The sequence below is a fragment of the Onychomys torridus genome, chromosome 10, assembly GCF_903995425.1.
Source record: "Onychomys torridus chromosome 10, mOncTor1.1, whole genome shotgun sequence".
In the NCBI taxonomy this organism is placed as follows: domain Eukaryota; kingdom Metazoa; phylum Chordata; class Mammalia; order Rodentia; family Cricetidae; genus Onychomys; species Onychomys torridus.
Window position 1 is genome coordinate 44,655,690 of NC_050452.1, and position 22,175 is coordinate 44,677,864.

General features: G+C 44.8%; 1 protein-coding gene across 1 annotated transcript in view; it reads left to right on the forward strand.

Annotated features, from left to right (window-relative positions):
• Smim14 (small integral membrane protein 14) overlaps window positions 1-22,175 on the forward strand; it is a 47,879-nt gene that overhangs the window by 18,701 nt on the left and 7,003 nt on the right. Inside the window, exons 2-3 of the mRNA XM_036201275.1 lie at window positions 9,292-9,400; window positions 16,596-16,644. Of these exons, the coding sequence (XP_036057168.1) occupies window positions 9,326-9,400; window positions 16,596-16,644 (124 nt within the window). The 5' untranslated portion in view covers window positions 9,292-9,325. The remainder of the gene's footprint in view (window positions 1-9,291; window positions 9,401-16,595; window positions 16,645-22,175) is intronic.

The window sequence follows — 22,175 nt, forward strand, 5'->3', positions numbered from 1 at the left end:
GACTATGTCTCGTGTGTGTGTGTGTACCCATGAATGTATGTGCACAGGCACATATGTCTCCATGGAGGCTAGAAGAGGACATAGGAGTCCTTGAGCTGGAGTTATAGGCAAGTGTGAGCCACTTGACATGGCTTCTGGAAACCAAACTTGGGTCTTATAGGAAAGCAGCAAGGGCTCTTATCCATTGAGCCACCTCTCCAGCCCTATAGAAGAAATTCTTCTTGTTTGTTTGTCTCTTGAGACAAGGTTTCTCTGTGTAGCTTTGGAGCCTTTCCTGGAACACACTCTGTAGCCCAGGCTTGCCTGGAACTCACAGAGATCAGCCTGGCTCTGCCTCCTGAGTGCTGGGATTAAAGGCATGCCCCACCACCACCTAGCTAGAAGAAATTCTTAATTTTATATGACAGGTGATTAAAGCGAGTAATAGGAAATACCCCTGGGAATACCTTTAATCTCAGCACTCATGAGGCAGAGGCAGGAGGATCTCTGTGAGTTTGAGGCCAGCAAGGGCTACACCTGGAAACCCTGTCTCTAAACACTAAAACAAACAGACAAAAACCCTGGAATCAGTAAGACAAAATAATTTGAAAAAGGAGAAATATAAAACGTGATAAACCTGACAAGATGCTCAGTGAGTATCAGTAAAATTAGGGAAGAAAAACAAAGGATATATTTTGGGGAGGCACTTAGGAGGCAGAGGCAGACAGTTCTCAAGTTCCAGGCCAGCTAGAGCTACATATTGAGACCTTGTCTCAAATAGAAAAGTAGCTGTTTCAATGTAGACTTAAGCATGGAGAAGAGACTCCATTGGGTGAGCTTGGACATCTTAAGATAGTGTATCCTTGGGTTGGGGATTTAGCTCAGTGGTAGAGCTCTTGCCTAGCAAGCACAAGGCCCTGAGTTCAATCCTCAGCTTAAAAAAAAAAAAAAAAAAAGATAGTGTATCCTGGCCAAGAGTTTTTGTTTTGTTTTTAAATTGTTTATTTTATATGCCTTGGTGGTCTTGTGTGAGGGTGTTGTATCCCCTGGAACTTCAGTCACAGACAGTTGTGAACTGCTGTGTGGGTGCTGAATATCAAACTCTGGTCCTCTGGAAGAGCAGTCAGTGCTCTTAACTGCTGAGCCATTTCTGCAGGCCCTGGCCAAGAGGTTTTTGTTTGTTTGTTTGTTTGGTTGGTTGGTTGGTTGGTTGGTTGGTTTTGTTTTTTGGTTTTTTGTTTTTGTTTTTTTTTTTTTTGGTTTTTCGAGACAGGGTTTCTCTGTAGCTTTGGAGCCTGTCCTGGACTAGCTCTCTTACCAGGCTGGCCTCAAACTCACAGAGATCCACCTGCCTCTGCCTCCCAAGTGCTGGGATTACAGGCGTGTGCCGACACCACCACCCGGCAAGAGTTTTTAAAATAGATTATGCTCACATACTAGAATACTATTTTTTGTGGGATTCTCTTACTCTATAATTCGAGTATAAACCCTGTGCTATTGGTAAAAGTGGCACAGCCTGGGCTATGGGTAGTCTAGTGATTGAGTTTTTGCCTAGTATTCTGAAGCCCTGGGTCACATCCTCAGCTCTTCAGAGGTAAATTAGTAAATTCTTTTTTATAAAAAACCTTAAATCTAGAAGTGTTTTAGTATTCTATCCTAAAATGTCCGGACATAAAGATGAGTGTTGTGGTATTTTTTTAAAAATTGACAAGGCCCTAAGAGCCAAGTTTGTAATGAAGGAAGGCCTAAATTGTTCATTCATGTATCTAGGTTTCATATCAAAAGTTGTGGAGTCAGACAACAGTGGCTCATGCTTTAATCCCAGCACTTGGGAGGCAGAGGCAGGTGGATCTCTGTGAGTTCAAGGCCAGCCTGGGCTACAGAGCGAGTTCCAGGAAACCCTGTCTCAGAAAAACCAAAACAAAACAAAACAAAAAAGTGTAAAAAGATAAGGAATTATTCATGCCAGACTGTTACTCTGGTACCTCCGGGGCCAAGGGGTGGATTAGAAGGGCCCACTGAAATCAGTCAGTCTGAGACTGGAACGTGACTGCTAAGAGCATTTAGCCGAGTTGCAAACTACTTAAGTTTTATTCCTTCAAGGAATCCTGGCTGTAAGCATCATTCTCAAAAAAAGCAGTAGAACACTGCAGTAGAACCACATGTCTCTTTCCTAACCTCCACGGTTGCAAATAGGCCATTAAATTTGGTCTTGTCCCCAAGGTGAAATCGGGCAAATTGAACCCACATAGTATTTGTTTCTAGTGGTAGATTATAAACTGATGGACAACCCTGGGAAGTTTCCTCACTAGATACAGAAACAGCAGGACTTCCCGAGTTACTGTTGCCAAATGCCAGAGAGAGGCCGGCCAGCTCTGCAGCAGTGGGGATTGCTTGCTTTGGCGTCTTGACCATTTGCTGTTTTTCCGTACTACAGACTGTCTGGGAGGAGGTGGGCTTGAGAGCATGCTGTGTATACCTAATTTTTCCTTTGTACCACATAAACTGTTGTTTATCAGATACTTCCATCAGAATCTGTCACAAATGCTAATTTCATAGGAAAGTGCTGACATTATAGGATAAATAGTGTGAGTTATTTCCAAATGTTTAAACCTGAGAGTAGGGACTTCGAGGTAGCTATTACCTAAGATCATTGTCAACTCAGAGCCGCTTTTATTTTGCCCATGTGTAATTCCAATTAGATTATCCTGAAATTTTTTAGTGTGTGTTTTTAACTTTTTAAACGATTTATTGATCTATGTATATGTGTGTATGCCTTTGTAATTTATGTGACCCTGGAGGCCAGAGGGCATTGGGTCCTCTGGAACTGGAGTTCCAGGTAGTTGTGGGTGCTGGGAACTAATTGGGGCCCTCTGCAAGAGGGTGAGTGCTCTTAGCCACTGAACCATCTCCCTAGACCTAGTGTGTATCTTATGACTTAGGTCTTCCGTGACCACTTGCATGCATTTTTTGGGACAAGACATCTCATATGAAGATGACCTTGAATTTTTGATAGCCCCGAAGAGTGCTGGTATTTACAGGCATGTGCCGCCTTCCTGCTTATGAGCTTCTGGAGATCAAACCCTGCATGCTGGGCAAGTCCACAGTCAAGGAAGCTGGCTGCAGCGCCTTGTTTGCACATCTTTAGGAAACAAGTGAAGTTGGTCAGGTCCCCAAGGATTAGGCCCATTCCTTTGATGTGGGCATTGTTGCCTAACTTCAAGGATGGCTGCTAAAGAGGCAAGCAGCTAGCAACAGGAAGCAGTTTTAAATGCCTCCATCAAAGGCCTCTTGGAGGCTGATTCCCAGCATTCTGACTCAGTGGCCTTGTTAAGTCTTGCCCAGCACAGTGCCGCTGCTTCAGAGTGTCTCTGAAGCAGCTGTGAAGTGGAATTGCCTTCTGCAGCTTCGGTTGCAGGTTGACAGTCTTGTTTCCTAACCAACTGTGTCCTTTCTACTGAAAGAGAAGAAGGTGTTTGATTTTTCCAGACAGGGTTTCTCTGTGCAGCTCTGGCTGTCTGGAACTCACAGAGATCCTCCTGGCTCTGCCTCCCGAGTGCTGGGCTTAAAGGCGTGCGTCACCACCGCCCGGCAAAAAAGGTTATTTTAAGGTGGGAACTATGAAGTGAAAGTGGAACAGAACTGAAAATAGCTTGTATAGAAAGTTCTCTACAAGTATGGAACTGTTAAGGAGTGTCCTAGCTTGAAAATGTTCATTTTCATCTGTAGAAGCTAATCGAGATGAGCATAAATTAAGACCCCAGTCTATTTATACATACATTTCTGGCACATAAAAATATAAACATTATCAAAAATTCCATAGGCTTGAGAGATGGTTCAGTGGTTAAGAGCTGCTCTTCCCGAGGACTGGGTTCAAGTCCCAGCACCCACACGGTGGCTCACCACTGTCTATAGTGGGATCTGATGCCTTCTTCGGACATGAAGTTGATCTAGCACTCATACACAATAAAATGAATAAATCTTAAAAAAAAAAAAAAAAAATTCCATAAATATTTTTCCGTGAGTGCCGTGGCCTGAAGCAGCGAGGTCAGAGTTGACTGTGGTGGTGACTAGGATGGATTCTTTGGGAGGAGAGGCAGGTCAAACTGAATTTAACAGTTAAAAATTTAAAGGCAGGTTTGAAAAGAGCTGTGTTTACACTTGTGATGGGTTGTTCAGGATAGAAACAAGTCTGTCTTTTCCCCTGCTAGTGCCAGGCTGGCCTCGGAACTCACAGAGAGCCGCCTGCCTCTGCCTCCCCAGAGCTGGGACTGCTTTTTTGGTATTTGAATTTCATTTCTAGAACGTCTTAGTGAAGCTGGATGTGATGCACACATATTTCCTCAGGACTTGGAAGGAAGAGGCAAAAGGTTGGAGTTCACAGTCTCGATATGTACATCAAGTATCAGACCAGTCTGGGCTCCAGAAGACCGTCTAGAACAAACCAACAGTTATAAGAGCCAACACTTCATTGGCTGAGGAAGATTCAGGAGAAGGAGAGACTAGTGAAGGAAGACTATATCATTTACTCTGAGTTTTCTATTTCTGTTGTACACAGTTCACTGAGGAGAAGTCTGACCCACCCCACCCCTTTTTCTGTTTTTTTTGAGACAGGGTTTCTCTCTGTAGCTTTGGAGCCTGTCCCGGCACTAGCTTTGTAGACCAGGCTGGCTTCGAACTCAGAGATCTGCCTGCCTCTGCCTCCTGAGGGCTGGGATTAAAGGTGTGCGCCACCACAGCCCAGCTATGGTTGATATATTGTGCACCCCGATAAAACTTAGCTGGGGATCAGAGAACAGAACCACCACTAGATTAGACAGTGAGGCCAGATGTTGGTGTCACACATGCCTTTTTTTTTTTTTTTTTTTTTTCCCCGGATTTTCAAGACAGGGTTTTTTCTCTGTGTAGCTTTGCGCCTTTCCTGGAACTCACTCTGTAGACCAGGCTGGCCTCTAACTAACAGACATCTGCCCGTCTCTGCCTCCCAAGGGCTGGGATTAAAGGTATGCACCACCACCGCCCAGCGCACACATGCCTTTAATCCTGTCACTCGGGAGGCAGAGATCAGTCTGGATCTTTGTGAGTTCAATGCCACACTGGGAACAGAGCCAGGCATGGTGGCACACACCTTTAATTCCAGCACTTGAGATCTCATGTCTTTGCTTGGGAAGGATACACTCCTTTAATCCCAGGAAGTGATGGCAGGAAGCAGAAAGGTATGTAAGGCATGAGGACCAGAAACTAGGGGCTTTTAGCAGCAGTTCAATTGAGACCCTCAGGGGTGAGGACTCAGAGGCTTTCTGTCTGAGGATTCTTGGAAACAGGATCAGCTGAGGAATTGGGGAGGTGAGGTTGGCTGTGGCTTATTCTGTCTCTCTGATCTTTCAGAATTTACCCCAGTATCTGACTCCAGCTTTTTTTTTTTTTCTTTAAATTAATAAGACCTTTTAAAATTTGTGTTACACCTGGCCCCTTTTTAAAAGATGTGGTTCCAGTCAATGTGAATGAGAATGGTTTGCACACAGCACTTCCTAGCCTTTGGAGGGCTGGCTGCAGACACCTCCATCCCGCCTCCTACTGGACTCCTGCTGAGACTCTTCTACAACTTGATTCCAGGACAGCTTAGAAATGTCTCCAGATCAGCCAGTGAGAAGAAGGGTCAGTGCTGTAAAGGCTACTCACCAGGCTCCATCTCCAGAACCCACATGATGGAAGGCGAGAACCAACTCTCCCAGATTCCCCTCTGACATCCACACATACACAACCCCCTCCCCCAATATTTTAAAAAAGATTTATTTTTATTTATATTATTTTTGGTTCTTTGAGACAGGGTTTCTCTGTGAAACTGGAACTCAGTCTGTAGAACATAATGGCCTCGAACTCTGAGAGATCTGCTTGCCTCTGCCTCCTGAGTGCTGGGATTAAAGGCGTGTGCCACCACTGCCTGGATAATTGTATTACTTTTAATTATATGTGTGTCTGTGTGGGTGTGTGTACATGAGTACAGGTACTCACATAGTTCAGAAGAGAGTGTCAGCTCCCTTGGAGCTAGAGTTACAGTTGTGAGCTACCCAACATGGATGTTGGGAATTGAACTAGGTCCTCTGGAAGAGCAGTCCTTGCTCTCAGCCACTGAGCCATCTCTCCAACCCTCCAAATTAAAAAGTATATATTTAGAGATATTCCCCCGTCCCCACACTGAGTCCTAATTATTTCTAAAAGCTGTCTCCTGTAGTCATACTTTCATTCATTTACTCAGAACCACACTGATAGGCATTTTGGACTACCAGTTTTTGGCTTTTAGAACATACAAAGTTCCTGCTTTGAGCATGTATAGCTTTATACAGTGTGAAGTCCTGGCTCATTCTCCAACTGAAATACTTGGATATGCAGGGCCAAAGTAACGAAAGTTGATTTTACTAGTTTTTTTGTTTTTTTGTTTTTGTTTTTTTCCCATGTTATGTGCATTGGTATTTTCCTGCATGTATGTCTTTGTGAGGTATTGGAACTCATGGGACTGGAATTACAGTCAGTTGTGAGCTGCCATGTGGGTGCTGGGAATTGAACCTGGGTCCTCTGGAAGAGCAGGTAGTGCTCTTAACGGCTGAGCCGTCAGTCCATCCCTACTAGTTTTTTGATAGGTGAAATTGATGTCTTTTTTTTATTATTATTATTACATTTCTTCTGTTTTGTGTTTGCTTATTGACTTTGTATCTTCTTGGGGCCATGGTCTTTGCTCATTTTTCTGTTAGGTTATTTCCTTTTTAGGGGAGTGGGTGGGTTGAGACAAGGTTTCTCTGTGTCCTAGAACTTGCTCTGTAGACCAGGCTGGTCTTTGGCCTTGGAACTCAACAGAGATTTGCCTCTGCCTCCTGAGTGCTGGGATTAAAGGTGTGCACCACCACTGCCCAGGTCTAAGGTTGTTATTTTCATACTGGTTTTTAGAGTTCTCTATAATGAAGGAAATTATCCCTGATAGAGATTGCGAGTGTTTTTTCTAGAGGTTGTCTCTTATTTACTCTGTATTTTTGGCTTCTGACTTATTGTTTGGTAAAGTTATTGATAGTTTTTTTTTTTTTCTTTCTTTTTTTTTTTAATGGCTTCTTTGGTTTCTGTCTTTCTATGTGAGGGTTGGGGATGGGAAACCAGCTCTCCTTACACCATTTCTTAGGCTGATCAGATCCTATTTACTTCTACAGCATACATGTTAGCACTGACCTATCTTCAAAGAGCATCTTGTCTACAAAGTCTGCTTGTCTCCTCTCTGCTCCTCTCCACCTTCCTTCTCCCTCCTCCCTCCTTCCTGTACTGGGGATTAAGGTGAAGCCCTCCTGCATTCTGGGCAAATGCTCTACCAGTGACCTCTATCCCAACTCCCTTTCTTTTCCTTTGGCTGTTTAATTTTTGACATTGGGTCTTGCTAAGTTGCCCAGGCTGACCTTGAAAGTGTCTCTGTATCCCATTGCAGGGATACAAGGGCCTTGAATTTGTATTCCTTCAGCTTTGCATCCCAAGTAACTGGGATTACAGGCGTGTGCATCGCTAGGCTTGGCCAAATTTCCTTCACGTATTTGGTTTCCCTCCTCCCGGTTCTCCATAGCACAGGTGAGATGATTCTTTTCTAAACTAGGTCAAACCCACCTTTGTGGGCTTCACATTGCTCTTTGGGTAAAGACCTGATCCTCAGTGTGACCTAAAAGACCACTGTGGCCTGACTTCTTCTCTCCCTCCCCACCCTGTTGGCAGTTTGGTTTGAAGTCATTCTTCCCTGCGCGTGGATTTTGAAGTAAGACACTCTAGGCAGCAAATGAGTCACCCTCGATACCTGATTTCCCATTGCTCTGGGATGTTTTAAAAAACTGCCTGTTATGCCTTAGCTGGAAACCCACTATTGTATTCATTTTTAAGAGTGTACATGTGCTAGCATTTGTGTGTGTGTGCACGTGCAGGCCCTCAGTGTGTGCACTTGTTCTGTGTGTGAACATGTGCACTTGAGTCAGGTGTTCATGGAAACCGGAGACATCAGAACCTTCTGGAACTGCAGTGACAAGCTGACCTGCCCAGTGTGGGTGCTTGGATTCAGACCCCTGCAAGTACGGCTGATGCTCTTGACTGCAGAGGCATCATCCTCTCCACAGCCCCTGTTTTATGCATTTTATCCAGTTTTAAAAACTTTTGACAGAAGGGTAAATCTGGTTGCTAGTACTCCATCCCAGAATCTCATTTCTCTTGTTTTTCAGAACGAAACAACGAGTCTCTAGCTGTTGTCATTAATAAGGAAATTTTTTAGGTTTGCCTGTATGTATGTATATATGTGTATCCCACACATGCCTGGTCAGAAGAGGGCATTAGCTCCCCAGGAGATGGGGTGGCAGATGGTTGTGGCCACTGTGTGGATGCTGAGAATCAAACCCTGGTCCTTTGCAGGAGCCACAAGTGTCTTAAATGCTGAGCCATCTCTCCTCTCCCTGTTGTCATTAATTTTAATTCCCTAAACATTAATATTATTTAAGATAGCTCACTTTTCTTTCAGATTACTCTTTATTTTTTTAATTTTTATGTGTGTGTGTGTGTATGTGTGTGTGTGTGTGTGTGTGTGTGTGTGTGTGTGTGTGTATGTATCTATCTGTATGAGTTTACATGCACCACATGCATGCAGTAGCCTGTAGAGGCCAGAAGAGGGTATTGGATCCCCTGGAACTGGAATTTCAGACAGTTCTGGGCTGCCCAGTGTCGGTGTTTAGAAGTGAACTCAGGTCCTCTAGAAGAGTCATAAGTGCTCCTAAGTCCTAAGTCATTTCTCTGTACCCAACCCTCTTTTTTTCCAAGTATGTAGCCTAGGCTAGCTTCAGACATGTGTAGTTCAGGCTGGTTTTAAGTTTTCTGCAGCCTCCTAAATTCTGGGATTACAGGCATGTGCCAGTGTACTCAGACAGTCTACTCTCTTGATAGTATAAAAGTTGCTTTAAATTTTAAATTTTTATTTCAGTAACAAATAAAGTTTAGGGATTTAAGTACTTGAGTAAAATAGGCCATAGCATCAGAGGCAGGGCCAGTTAGAGCCCCCAAAGATACTTACTTTATAGAAAGATGTGCTGGTTGCAGGAGGAGCCAGTAGCTTGTCTAGGTTCATAATTCATATGATAAAATTGTGGTTACTGTACGGTAGGAATAGTTTCATAAGGCGTATGCCATTAGTAACTGTGGACTGCACATAGCGTAGGTAAGCACTGTGAAGCCATGAGTATATGAACTTTTCGTAGCTGATGAGAAGCTCAGCAGCACTCCTAACTGTGTTTTCTTTCTTCCTAGATTTCAGTAGTTTGGTAAGATCAAGCGGGTAACCATGGCTGAAGGTGGATTTGACCCCTGTGAGTGCGTTTGCTCTCACGAACATGCGATGAGAAGACTGATCAACCTGGTGAGATGCACAGAGCTGTCCTAGCCTGCACTGATCTGTGTTCTCCCCGGGTGGGGAGATGAGTATTTGTCTCAGTTACATTTCTGTTGCAGCCATAGATCACCACCCAAGGCACCTGGGCACCTAGGGGAGGAAAGGGTTTATTTCATCTTTGCCTCATTAAGGAACTCAAGGCAGGAAGCTGGATGCAGTAACTGAAGGAGAGGCCACGGAGGAACATTGCTTAATCCTTGGTGCCCCAGGACTTGCCTAGTCTCCTTTTTTTTTTTTTTTTTTTTTTTTCCCTTTGAGCTGAGGATCGAACCCAGGGCCTTGCGCTTGCTAGGCAAGCGCTCTACCACTGAGCTAAATCCCCAACTCCATAGTCTCCTTTCTTAACAACCCAGAATCATCAGCCCAGGGGCGGCACCTCCCACAGTGGCCTGAGCTCTCCCACATCAATCAGTAATCAAGAAAATGCCCCAAAGGCTTGCCCACAGGCTAATATGATAGAGACATGTTCTCAGTTGAGGTCCCCTCTTCCCAGATAGTCCCTAAAAAATACTTGGCAATGGAAACTCCGTGGTGAATTACGAGATAATGAGGAAACACTTGCTAGCACTTGTTTTAAGAGAGATAAAAGCTGATTATTGTCTTCACTTCTGTCGGTTTATTTGAGGATATTTGCCATCCTGGCTAGTTGACCACAATCCTGTTGAGTCTGTTGTGTTCATGTTGGAACAGACAGTTGTTTTCAGTCTGTGGAGTTTGCCAACAAGCTGCTATGAAACCATGGGTCCCTCCTGGGATACACAGTTCAGTCCTTCCCCAATACAGATCATGACAGTAAGAGTCTGCAGAAGAGGGATGATGCGGTGAACACCATCATTAGAGCATGGGAGTAATCTCAGTAGAAAACTAAATATGCTAATGAGGCGTAGGAAAGAATCAAACATCAATGTAGTAAACCATCCTGTTTACAAGGTAAATGAGCAGAATATATTCAGAACCACTAGAAGAAAATCAGCAAAATGACAGGAACAAATACATTGCTTTCACTAGAATCCCTGACTATAAGTAGTCATAATTCTGTAAATAAAGCACAGAGATGGACTGGAGAGATGGCTCAGTGATTGTTTATTGTTCTTCCAGAGGACCCAGGTTCATTTCCCAGATCATGAGGCAGTCACAACCACTTGTAATTGTAGCTACTGAGGTTCCAACCCCCTTTCCTGGACTCTACAGGCACCTGCACTCACATGCACACACCCATACACAGACACACAGACATGTATTTTAAAAATAATCCCACCATAGACTGCCTGATTGAAAGCCAAGACTCAACAGAACGCTGCCCGTAAGAAACTCAGCTCGTAAGCCAGGCATGATGGCGCGCGCGCACACACACACACACACACACGCACACACACACACACACACGCACGCACACGCGCGCGCACACGCACACGCACACGCACACACACACACACACACACACACGCACGCACACACGCACACACACACACACACACACACACACACACACACACGATGATGCAATCCCAGCACTGGGGAGGCAGAGGCAGGTAGATCTCTGAGTTTAAGCCAACCTGGTCTACAAAGCAAGTTCCAGGACAGCTAGGGCTACACAGAGAAACCCTGTCTTGGAAAAAACAAAACAACAACAACAACAACAACAAGAAGCTGAGTTCACCTGTAAGTACATAAACAGAATAGAAAGATAAAGAATGGTTTTCAAGAAAATGGGATCCAAAAGCAAGCAGGAGTAGATTAAGTATAAACAAACTTAAAGACAACGTATGTTACACAAAGGATATTACTATGTACTGGTAATTGAGCAGTTTGTCAGAATATAATGATGAATTTATATGCACCACATTGGAACAGCTGTGGTTGATATATTGTGCACCTCAGTAAACTTAACTGGGGGTCAGAGAACAGAACAGCCATAATATTAAACATAAAGATTAGTCAGTTGTAGCACATGCCTTTAATCCTAGCATTCCAGAGGCAGAGATCCAGCTGGATCCCTGAGTTCAAAGCCACACTGGAAACAGCCAGGCATGGTGATACATGCCTTTAATCCCAGGAAGTGATGGCAGAAAGCAGAAAGATATATAAGGCGTGAAGACCAGGAACTAGAGCCTGGTTAAGCTTTTAGGCTTTTGAGCAACAGTTCAGCTGAGATCCATTTGGATGAGGACACAGAAGCTTCCAGTTTGAGGAAACAGGATCAGCTGAGGAACTGGCAAGGTGAGGTGGCTGTGGCTTGTTCTGCTTCTCTGATCTTCCAACGTTCACCTCAATAACTGGCATCGGATTTTATTTTATTAATAAGAACTATTAAGATTCATGCTACAGCCGGGCGGTGGTGGCACACACCTGTATTCCCAGCACTCGGGAGGCAGAGGCAGGTGGATCTCTGTGAGTTCGAGGGCAGCCTGGTCTACAGAGCGAGTTCCAGGACAGCCTCTAAAGCTACAGAGAAACCCTGTCTCAAAAACAAAAAAAAAAAAAAAAAAAAGATTCGTGCTACAAACAGCTAGTTTTATAAAGGCAAACACTAGTAGAAAACATGAGAGATCCTTCCATTTTCTGATATCTTCTTCAATTTCTCTCTTTAGAGATTTAAAGTTCTTATCAAACAGGTCCTTCACTTGTTTAGTTAGTGTTATCCCAAGGTATTTTATATTATCTGTGGCTATTGTAAAGGGTGATGTTTCTCTTGACTTCTTTCTCAGCCCTTTTATCATTTGTGTATAGGAGGGCTACTGATTTTTTTGAGTTGATCTTGTATCCTGCCACTTTACTGTAGGAGTTTATCAGCTGTAGGAGTTCCCTGGTAGAATTTTGGGGGTCACTTATGTATACTATCATATCATCTGCAAATAGTGAAAGTTTGACTTCTTCATTTCCAATAAAATCCATTTTTTAAAAGTTAAGGAAACATCAGTGAAATAGCACAAGAAGATATTTCCTGGATGACTTCGGAACTGGACTGGAGAGACGGCTCAGTGGTTAAGAGCACTGACTCATCTAGAACACCTGAGTTTGGTTCCCAGCACACACATCAGGCAGCTCACAACCACCTCTTCTCAGCTGCAGGGGATCCCACTCTGTGTTCTGGCCTCCAAGTTCACCCACACACAGCATGCTCCAGTTCAGACACACAAATAAATAAAAGCTTTTTTCTAGAGGAAGGGGGTGGCTCGGCAGTGAAGAGCTCTGGTTCAATTCCAGAGGACGGGTTCAATTCCAGGTGTCCAGATGGCAGCTCACTTCAGCTCCAGGGGATCCAGTACAGGCATGCATGCGCACAGTGTACATATATACACACAGACAGCTACATATACACATGAATAAAATTAGCTAATAAATCTAAGAAAATTAAAATTCCCAGCAAAACTTGTAATTTCAGTGAACACAAAGACACATCTGCTGAGGAACAGGACCCACTGTTCGTCTCTTCCCTTCTGTGGGATAAAAGAGATTGCTGTAGACCTTTGCCAGCAGGCTAAAATTAGAATTTCTTTCTAAGAAAAGGCACTGGGAAGGCTCCTCCTTGGATGCTAAGGACCAGGAGGGAAGCCAGGGTAATGCCAAGTCTCCTTAGTGGCTGTAAAGTCTTAATGAAAAGAAAGGCTGCCTGGCTCAGTGAAATGGACTCTGCCGCTCAGACTGAAGCACCCCTACTTGAGAGTCGAGTGGTACCCCTCTGCCTCTGTGCTTGGATAGGGAAGCTGTTTGTCTACCCCAGGCCTAACTGTTTACTAACCTAATCCTTCAGTAATATGAACCAAAAAACCCTGCACATCTAAACAAAAGGATCAGTATACTCAGACATAGATATATTGGAAGATGGGGTAAAATATTTTTATTAATTTTTACATTAGGCATTTAATATGTTTTTGGACACATGTATGCCGTGGTACACTTCTGAAGGTCAGAGGTCAACTTCAGGAGTCAGTTTTCTCCCACCACATGGGTTCTGAGTGTTAATCTCAGGTCATTTCCATTGAAGAGCATTTTCAAATGCATTGTAATTGTGAGATTTGAAAGGGACATACATCCTACAGTGTTTAGCTTTTTTATTTTGTTGTGTTGAGAGAAGGTTTCACTTTGAGTTTAGACTGGCCTGAAACTTCCTTTGTTAATGACAGGGCTCAGCCTCCTGCGTGCTGGGTTACAGGCCTGAGCTACTGCACCTTATCATTCTCAGCTCTTCAACAGTTTTTTGGCAATTCTAGGAACTGAATTCGGGGCTCCATGCCTTCTAGCTAAGTGCTCTACAACAGAGCCCTAGTGCTTTGCTTTTAAACCTGCCCCCTTCTTCCACTCTGTTTTAAACCAGGCAGCATGCTTTTGCAACCTGGTTTACATAGACTTTGAATATGTCCACGGCTATGTAGAGAGACCCTGTTAAAAGAAAACAAAACCACAAAACAACAACAACAACAAAAGTTTCTCTGTGTAGCCTTGGCAATCCTGGAACTCACTTTGTAGACTAGCTGGCCTCGTACTCAGAGATCCACCTGCCCCTGCCTCCTGAGTGCTGGGACTAAAGGCATGCACCACTACTTTCTGGCTGGGGTTGAGTTTTTAATTATGTATATATGTGTTTGTGTTTCTGCATGTGAGTACAGTTCCTATAGTTGCCAGAAGGGGGTGTTGGATCCTCTGGAGCTTGTGGGAGCCCATTTTCAGGCTTCTGGTGGCTTTACTCAGCAGGTCCGCATAGAGAGAATGATTGGACTATGCGCCGGAGTGCAGGTGTCTGAGATGGTCTGCACATGGCTGTGCTGGGGGGAGGTCTTTTGCTCCACCCCTTGGCATTTCCATGAATACTCCAGGGCAGAGGCAATCAGGGCCCGTTGGAATAGGTTCCAGGCCCTCTCAAGGCTATCCTTTATTTTCTATCTGTTTATCTCCACACTATAAATCCTTCTATCTAATATTTCCTGCTGCTCGCACTCAAGAAAACTCTGGGGAGCTGTGGGGTTGGTGGGTAGCTGTCCCAAAGAGCTGGAGTTAGATGGTTGTGAGATGCCGGATATGGGTGCTGGTCTAGAAGAGCAGCAAGTATTCCTAATCATCTCTCCGTCCTGATTTTCAACAATTTTAATAAAGTTTTGTTACCTTTGATTTTTAAAATTGATGAGTTTTTTTCTTAGCTTTTTGGGTTTTTTTTTTTGACACAAGGTTTCTCTGTGTAGTCTTGGCTGTCCTGGAACTCACTCTGCAGATCAGGCTGGCCTCAAAGTCAGAGATCTGCCTGCTTCTGCCTCTGCCTCCTGAGTACTGGGACCAAAGGTGTGTGCTACCACCACCTAGCTGTTCTTTGCATAATTTAAAAAGTTACAAATATAGAAACCTTGGGTGTCTCCCTTTTTATGGCCACAGACAGTAGTCAGATCCATGTACTGCCTTTTCATTGCCTGTGTAAGTTTTAGTATAAAGAACATAAACTTACTTGTTCATTATCTCCCTTCAGTGTTGTATGTAAAGCAAACAACTGTCTATATGTAATAGGCATATTTTAAATTGTATATTACAAACCTAGAGTGTTTAAGTTCAGAGATGTTTTTAACTGCAATACAAAGAACACCCAGATTAGGGTGCTCATCATCTAATTATTTAAGTTATATTAGTTTAACATCCATCTCCCTTCCTCCCTCGCATAATTGAGTATGAGTATTGGATATTTGTAATTCAGTTGCTTTTTGGGAGTTGCATGAATGTTTCTGTTCTTTTTGGAAATGTTTAGAAACTTTTTGTGTGTGTTTTTTAAGAAAAAAATTTTTAATGGTGGCTGCAGATGGCTCAGTGACTTAGGCAAGCACAGGGACCTTAATAATCATGTGTACTGGAGCATACCCATGGCCCACACCTGTGCTGTGGGGACAAAGTGGCCGACCCTGAGGTATCACTGTGGGCTAACCTAGTGAAGGGAGAGTTCCAGCTTTAGTAAGAGGCTTGTCTCAAAATGGATTGGAAAACAATAGAGAAAGACACCAGTGTCACCCTCTGTCCCCAGCTGTGCAGGCATTGGCAAGCAGACACAGCACCCGCATGCACACACCAATCCTCACAGGGAGCTGTGACAGCAGCAGAGACTCTGCCCTTGCCCTTTCCTAGAGCAAGCCTTTAGGCTTCACCTGCTGAATCCTTTCTTGTCTTTTTGTTTCGAGACAGAGTTTCACTCTGTGGCCCCTGTTGATTGCTTTCGTTCTTGGGGGGTGGGGTGAAGGACACTGCCTAGCTCCCAGATAAATCACACACAGAGGTGTATTCTATTTATTTATGTAGGTTTTTTGAGACAGGGTTTCTCTGTGTAGTTTTGCTCTGCCTCCCGAGTGCTGGGATTAAAGGCATACACCACCACCACTCTACTGAGGCTTATTCTTAATTATAAATGCCCGGCCTTAGCTTGGCTTGTTTCTAGCCAGCTTTCCTTAAATTATCCCATCACTCTCTTGCCTCTGGGCATTGACTCTGCTCTTTGTTCTGTAAATCTTACTCTTACTCCATGGCTGGCTGTGTGATTGGTCCCTAGCATCCTCCTCTCTCTCTCACTCCATCTCTCCTCCCAGATTTCTCCTTCTATTTATTCTCTCTGCCTGCCAGCCCCACCTCTCCTTTCTCCTGCCTTGCTATTGTCCATTCAGTTCTTTATTAGACCATCAGGTGTTTCAGACAGTCACAGTAACACAGCTTCATACAGTTAAACAAATACAGTACAAACAAAAGTAACACATCTTAGAATAATATTTCCCAACAGGCCCTGGCATGCCTGGAACTTGCTGTGTATGTAGAACATGCTGGCCCCAGTGCTGGGCATAAAGGTGTAAGCCACCTGGCATGTGAAATGTTTTCTAAAAGGAGGTAGATGGGGATAGATATACAGTAAATCCCATATACAGTAAACTGAAATATGTCTTCATTGTATCACATATAGTTTTATTTACTGCATAATGACAGTCTTTTAAGTCAGCCTTTTAAGTTGTGGAGTGTTCTTTAGAAAAAGAAGGCAGAACCTTTAAACTTTTTAAAAATTGATTTGCTTCTCTATTATGTGGTGCTCGGAATTCCGTGCAGGGCTTCATGCATGGGGAGCTAGCTCCAGCATCGAGTTCTGCCCCTCTCCCTGCCCCAGGTGGTGGCTCCGCAGCTAACTCTGGTTTCTTCTTGCCCACAGCTTCGGCAGTCCCAGTCCTACTGCACCGACACAGAGTGTCTCCGGGAGTGTAAGTGCCGGTGGGGCGGGAGGAGCTGGGCACAGGGGCCGGGCCAGACAGGCGCCTCCCCTTGGCTTCTTTCTTCCTTCCTTTCTCTCTCCCTCCCTCCCTCCCTCCCTCTCTCCCTTTCTCTCTCCCTCCCTCCCTCTCTCTCTCTCTCCCTCCCTCCCTCCCTCCCTCCCCCTCCCCCTCTTTCTTTCTTTCTTTCTCTCTTTCCTTCCTTCCTTCTTTTTCTTTTTCTTTTTCTTTTTTCTGGACAAGGTTTCCCTGTGTAACAGTTCTGGCTGGCCTGGAACTCAAAAGATCGGCCAGCCTCCTGAGTGCTGGGATTAAAGGCATACCCCACCATCACCTGGCATATTATTTTTACTTTTTAAAAACAGTCTCAAGGGGAGAGATGGCTTGGAGGTTAAGAGCACTGGTCCTGAGTTCAATTCTCAGCAATCACATGGTGGCTCACAACCATCCGTAATGAGATCTGGTGCTCTCTTCTGGCATGCAGGCATACATGCAGACAGAACACTGTATACATAATAAATAAAAAAATAAGTTTCACATAGCCCAGACTGTCCTTGAACAACATCTGTTTGTATGGCATCCACCTTTTTTATTTATTTATTTATTTATTTATTTATTTTAAAAAAATTTTTTTATTAAGAGATTTTCTATTCATTTTACATACCAACCACAGATTCCCCTGTCCTCCCTCCTCCTGCCCCCCAGCCTTCCCTCCCAACCCACCTCTCATTCCCACCTCCTTCAAGGCAAGGTCTCCCATGGGGAGTCAGCAGAGCCTGGTACATTCAGTTGAGGCAGGTCCAAGCCCCTCCTCCCTGCACCAAGGCTGTGCAAAGTGTCTCACCACAGGCACTGGCCTCTAAAAAGCCAGCTCATGCGTGAGGGACAGGTCCCGGGGCCTCCACCTTCTAAGGGGCTAGGATTATAGGCATGGACCATCTTACCTGGCTTTTAGTTTATTTTGTGGTAAGTGGCTCTCGGTTGTATATTTGATGCCTAGTATACTGAGAATGCTTTGGCCGCTTCAGGTGGGGGGGTGGGGCAGGGGGCCCAGGCCCTCAAGGAAGAGTCACTCACGGCCCTTCTGTCTCTGGTGGTAGTGCATGTCCAAAATTCCACATGGAAGGCTACAGCAAGAAAAGGGTGAATTCTAGACTGCCCTGTGGTCCACGGCAAGGCCCCGTGTGGAAACAGCAACGTAACTCTTCGTCTGCAGCTTCTTCAGCTGCAGACATAAATTTGTGCAAGGCAATAGGACTAAACGGGATTCCAGGCTTCCAAGTGTGGGAAAGTGTGGGAGGGAAAGCATGGGAGGGAATGTGTAAAGGAAGTTTACAGATTCTACTGTAAGTCTCCGTCTTTAGTGAAGAATTTATATTTCGTCATTAGCCAGTGAATATGGTTTGGGTTTTTAAGTTGTAGGTTTTGACTTGTTTGCACCATTGCTAAAGGCTCCCAGTGGTTTTTCTCTTGGATAGCTCTCTGCTGCTTTGTGTTATTTCTTTTATCAAAACTTAACTTTTGGCATTTTTATTTACTTTGGGGTTTTTTGTTTGTTTGTTTTTCAGACAGGTCTCACTGTATAGCTTTGACTAGCCTGGAGCCCATTAAATAAACATAAACAGGCTGGCCTTTAACTCAGAGAGATCTGCCCGCCTCTGCCTCTTCCTCCCAAGTGCTGGGATTAAAGGTGTGCATCAGTATACACAGCCGTATTTATTTCTTTGTGGTGTGTATTCATGTGTGCAGGAGTACCTGTGTGCTGGTGTACATCCCATGTGTGTGCACATGTCTGTGGAGGCCAGATGTCATTCTTCATGAGCCTTCCACCTTGTTTTTTTTTTTTTTTTTTTTTTTGATACAGTGGGATCTAGGGCTCACCCACTAGGTTAGACTGCCTGGCTGGTCAGTGAGCCCCAGGGAAGGATTCCTCTCTCTCCTTTTTCTAGCACTAGGGTTACAAGTGTGCCACCATGCCCACCCTTTCCACATTGGTTCTGAAGATTGAACTCAGGGCCCCATGTTTGCATGGCAAACACATAATTGGTGGAGCTATCTATCCAGCACACCCTTGACATAATTTCCTGTCTTCTCCTGTTTCCACATGGAGCTGCTCCTTTCCACTCTGAACCTGTCACTGTTCAGTCTTACAGTTCTGACTTTCCAATTCCTGTGTGCCTTATCCGCTCTGGCCTCCTTAGCTCATTCCCTGGAGCTGTTCCCTTGCTACACCCTTGATGATGTTCTCCAGTCTTCTGACTCATATGTGTGCTGGTGACTGTCTTCGGGACATGTCCACTGTGATGTTGCACCGGCTTCTCAAACCTTCTTCAGAATGAAGCTCCCAGTGGTGCCTGCCACAGCTGCTTTTCCTCTAGCTCTGTCCTGAAAGTTACCCTCGACTCTTCTTAGCTCCCAGGGGTCTAACCATTGTCATACCTTCAGGAGGTAACCAGAACTGTACTCAGTACCACCCCATTCCGCCGCCTCCCTCTTCCATCCCATGTAGGTTATTATTTTTGTGTTTGTTTAAGACAGGGTCTTACCGTGTAGCCTTGACTGTTCTGGAACTCGATATGTAGAACAGGCTGGCTTAGAATTCAGAGATCTGTCTGCCTTGGCCTCCCAAGTGTTGGGATCAAAGGCTTGGGTTGCCATCCCCACCCAGCCTTATTATAAGATGTTCTCAACTATCTCCCCATTTCTCTGAAAAACAGAGTGGCCTGTCCAAATAGGAGTTTGCTTTTGGCTTCTTTTCACCTAAAACTTTTTTTAAAAAAAGATTTGTTCATATATATTATTTTATAAAGATTACAGTGTTCTGCCTGTGCCTGTATGTATGCCTGCACTCTGGAAAAGGCACCAGATCTCATTACAGATGGTTGTAAGCCACCATGTGGGTGCCGGGAATTGAACTCATGACCTCTGGAAGAACAGTCAGTGCTCTTAACCTCTGAGCCATCTCTCCAGCCACCGCCACCCTATTGTTTTTAAAATCCTTTTATGTTTTGTCCTTTGTCTATTAACTGTATCTAGTGACTGTTTTACTTAGGCATTTTTGGGGGGCGGGGATTAAAGGAGTGCACCACAGCCACCCGACCCTGCTTAGGCATCTTATGTCAACCTCCATTCTGAGTTCTTGAGGGCAAAGAGACTTGGGGGCAGATCCCTTCTGTCTTCTAGATTCCCAGCATGAAGATAGGAACCTCCTCCCTCTCTCCCTGTTTCTGTTGGCACCTTGGTCCTCCAGCCCCTGCATTTTGTAGTTACCTTTTGGCATAGTTTTCTCATTACAGAAGACAGCCATCTGCAGGACATTTCTAGACTTTTCAGAAAGCTGCCTTTAAAGACAGTTCAGAGGCTTGTCTGGACATGAAAAACATTGTTAGGGCTTTGTCTTTTTTGTTTGTTTGTTTGTTTGTTTGTTTTTGGTTTTTCCAGACAGGGTTTCTCTGTGTAACAGCCCTGGCTGTCCTGGAACTCACAGAGATCCCCACCTGCCTCTGCCTCCTAAGTGCTGGAATTAAAAGGTGGGCACTGCCACCTGGCATAGAATCTTTTTAAAAGACTGTTTCTTTCTTATGGTGTTTTGGATCAAACCCAAGTCCTTATGCATGCTAGGCAAGCACTCCACCCCTGAACCACACCTTAGCCCATACTGGGTCTACTGTGGGCAGAGGCTGGCTTCAGACTCATTACCTAGCCCAGGCTGGCCTTGAACCTTAGGATCCTTCTGCCTCAGCTGCTGTGTCTAACCTCCTCAAGTCCTCTTGAGTCTGTATATCTGATGATTCAGCATTGCCCCTTCCTTCCCCACCTGTTGTTTCTGCTTTACTTATGGCCATTCACCTGCTGGTTTACCTCTGGTCTATAGAGGCTTACTGTGTCTCACATGCCAGATTTCCTGCCTAGAATGCCACGCCACCATAATTAGTTTTCAGGGTTCAGCAGACCAGGAGTAGTGGCTCCGGCCTGCAGTCCTAGCATTTTGGAGACAGAGACAAGAGATTCAGGAGTTCAAACTAGCCATGCGTACATGAGATCTCAAACCAAACAAGACAAGGACCAGTAAGATGGCTCAGCCGTTAAAGCTGCCTACCTCCAGGCTTGATGATCTGAGTTCAATTCCCTGGGACTCAGTGTCGTGTAGTGGTTCGTCCGTCGTCCCCATCCATTCCCCCCCACACACATACTCGCCACACACTGTGAAAGAAGAGAATTAATTTCCTCAAGTTGTCCTCAGACTTTAACACCTGTGCTGTGGCACATGTGCCTACACACATGCATACACAAAATAAGTAAACAGTCAGGCTACATGGTCTTCCCTCTGTTAAAAGCCTTGGTGTAGGACTGAAGAGACGGCTGGGCAGTTAGGAGTGCTGGCTGCCCTTGCAGAGGACCCAGTCCAGTTTCCGGTTCCTGTGGCAGGCAGCCCACAGCACCTCAGTCTAACTCCAGGACGTCTCATGCTCTCTTCACACACACACACACACACACACACACACAACTTTAAAACATTTTAAAGCATTACTTGTCACATACCTCTCCATGACCTCCACAGGCAGTTCTATCTTCTTCTTAATTTTGTTTTCTTTTTGAGGCAGAGTTTCTCTGTAGCCCTGGTTGTCCTAGAACTTGCTTGTGCTGTAGACCAAGCTGGCCTCTATCTCCCAAGTGCTGGGATTAAAGGCATGTATCACCATATGTCCAGCATTATATTCTTACATTTAAAAAGACAAAAAATTCTGGGGTTGGGGATTTAGCTCAGTGGTAGAGTGCTTGCCTAGCAAGCACAAAGCCCTGGGTTCAGTCCTCAGCTCTTAAAAAAAAAGACAAAAAATTCAGGGTGGTGATGGCACATGCCTTTAATCCCAGCACTTAGAGTTTGAGGTGAGCCTTGTCTACAGAGTGAGTTCCAGGACTGCCAGAGAGACACAAGGGCACTCCTCCAGCAGACTCCCCTCCAGCAGTCCACAAGGGCACCTGCAGTCTTGACGTTAGAGGAAATGAGCTTGGAAGCTGATAGCTAACTCCCACAAATTCCCTTCTTACTGCTCCAGAGGGTCCCAAGGCATATGTCCCTTGAACTTCCCCACAAATAAATATTGGTCTGGGGATACAGTTCAGTTGGTGGAGGGCTTGCCTAATTTACTGGAAGCCATGGGGTTTGATCACCAGCACTCACCAAAAAGAAAAAAAAGTGTGTGTGTGTGTGGGGGTGATCTGTCAAGCCTTAAAGGTCAGGAAAACTGCATCTATTTAGACTTTCAAGTAGAGGGATTTGCTGCCCACTCCTGCCCAGCCCTTGTTCTTCCTCCCCCACCCTCACCCGCCCCCACTCTCTGCCCCCCACCCTCAATCCAGTTAGTCACTGTTTCTTGGTCCTGCTGACATTTGGGTTTGGTGCTTCATTGGCTCATCCTGCTCCAGGATTTTGTCTCCCAGAAGCTACATTTTGCTGAATTCCGATTGACCCTATTGCTATTTTCTGTGGCCTGCCCATTTCAGTGCTCACTGCTACC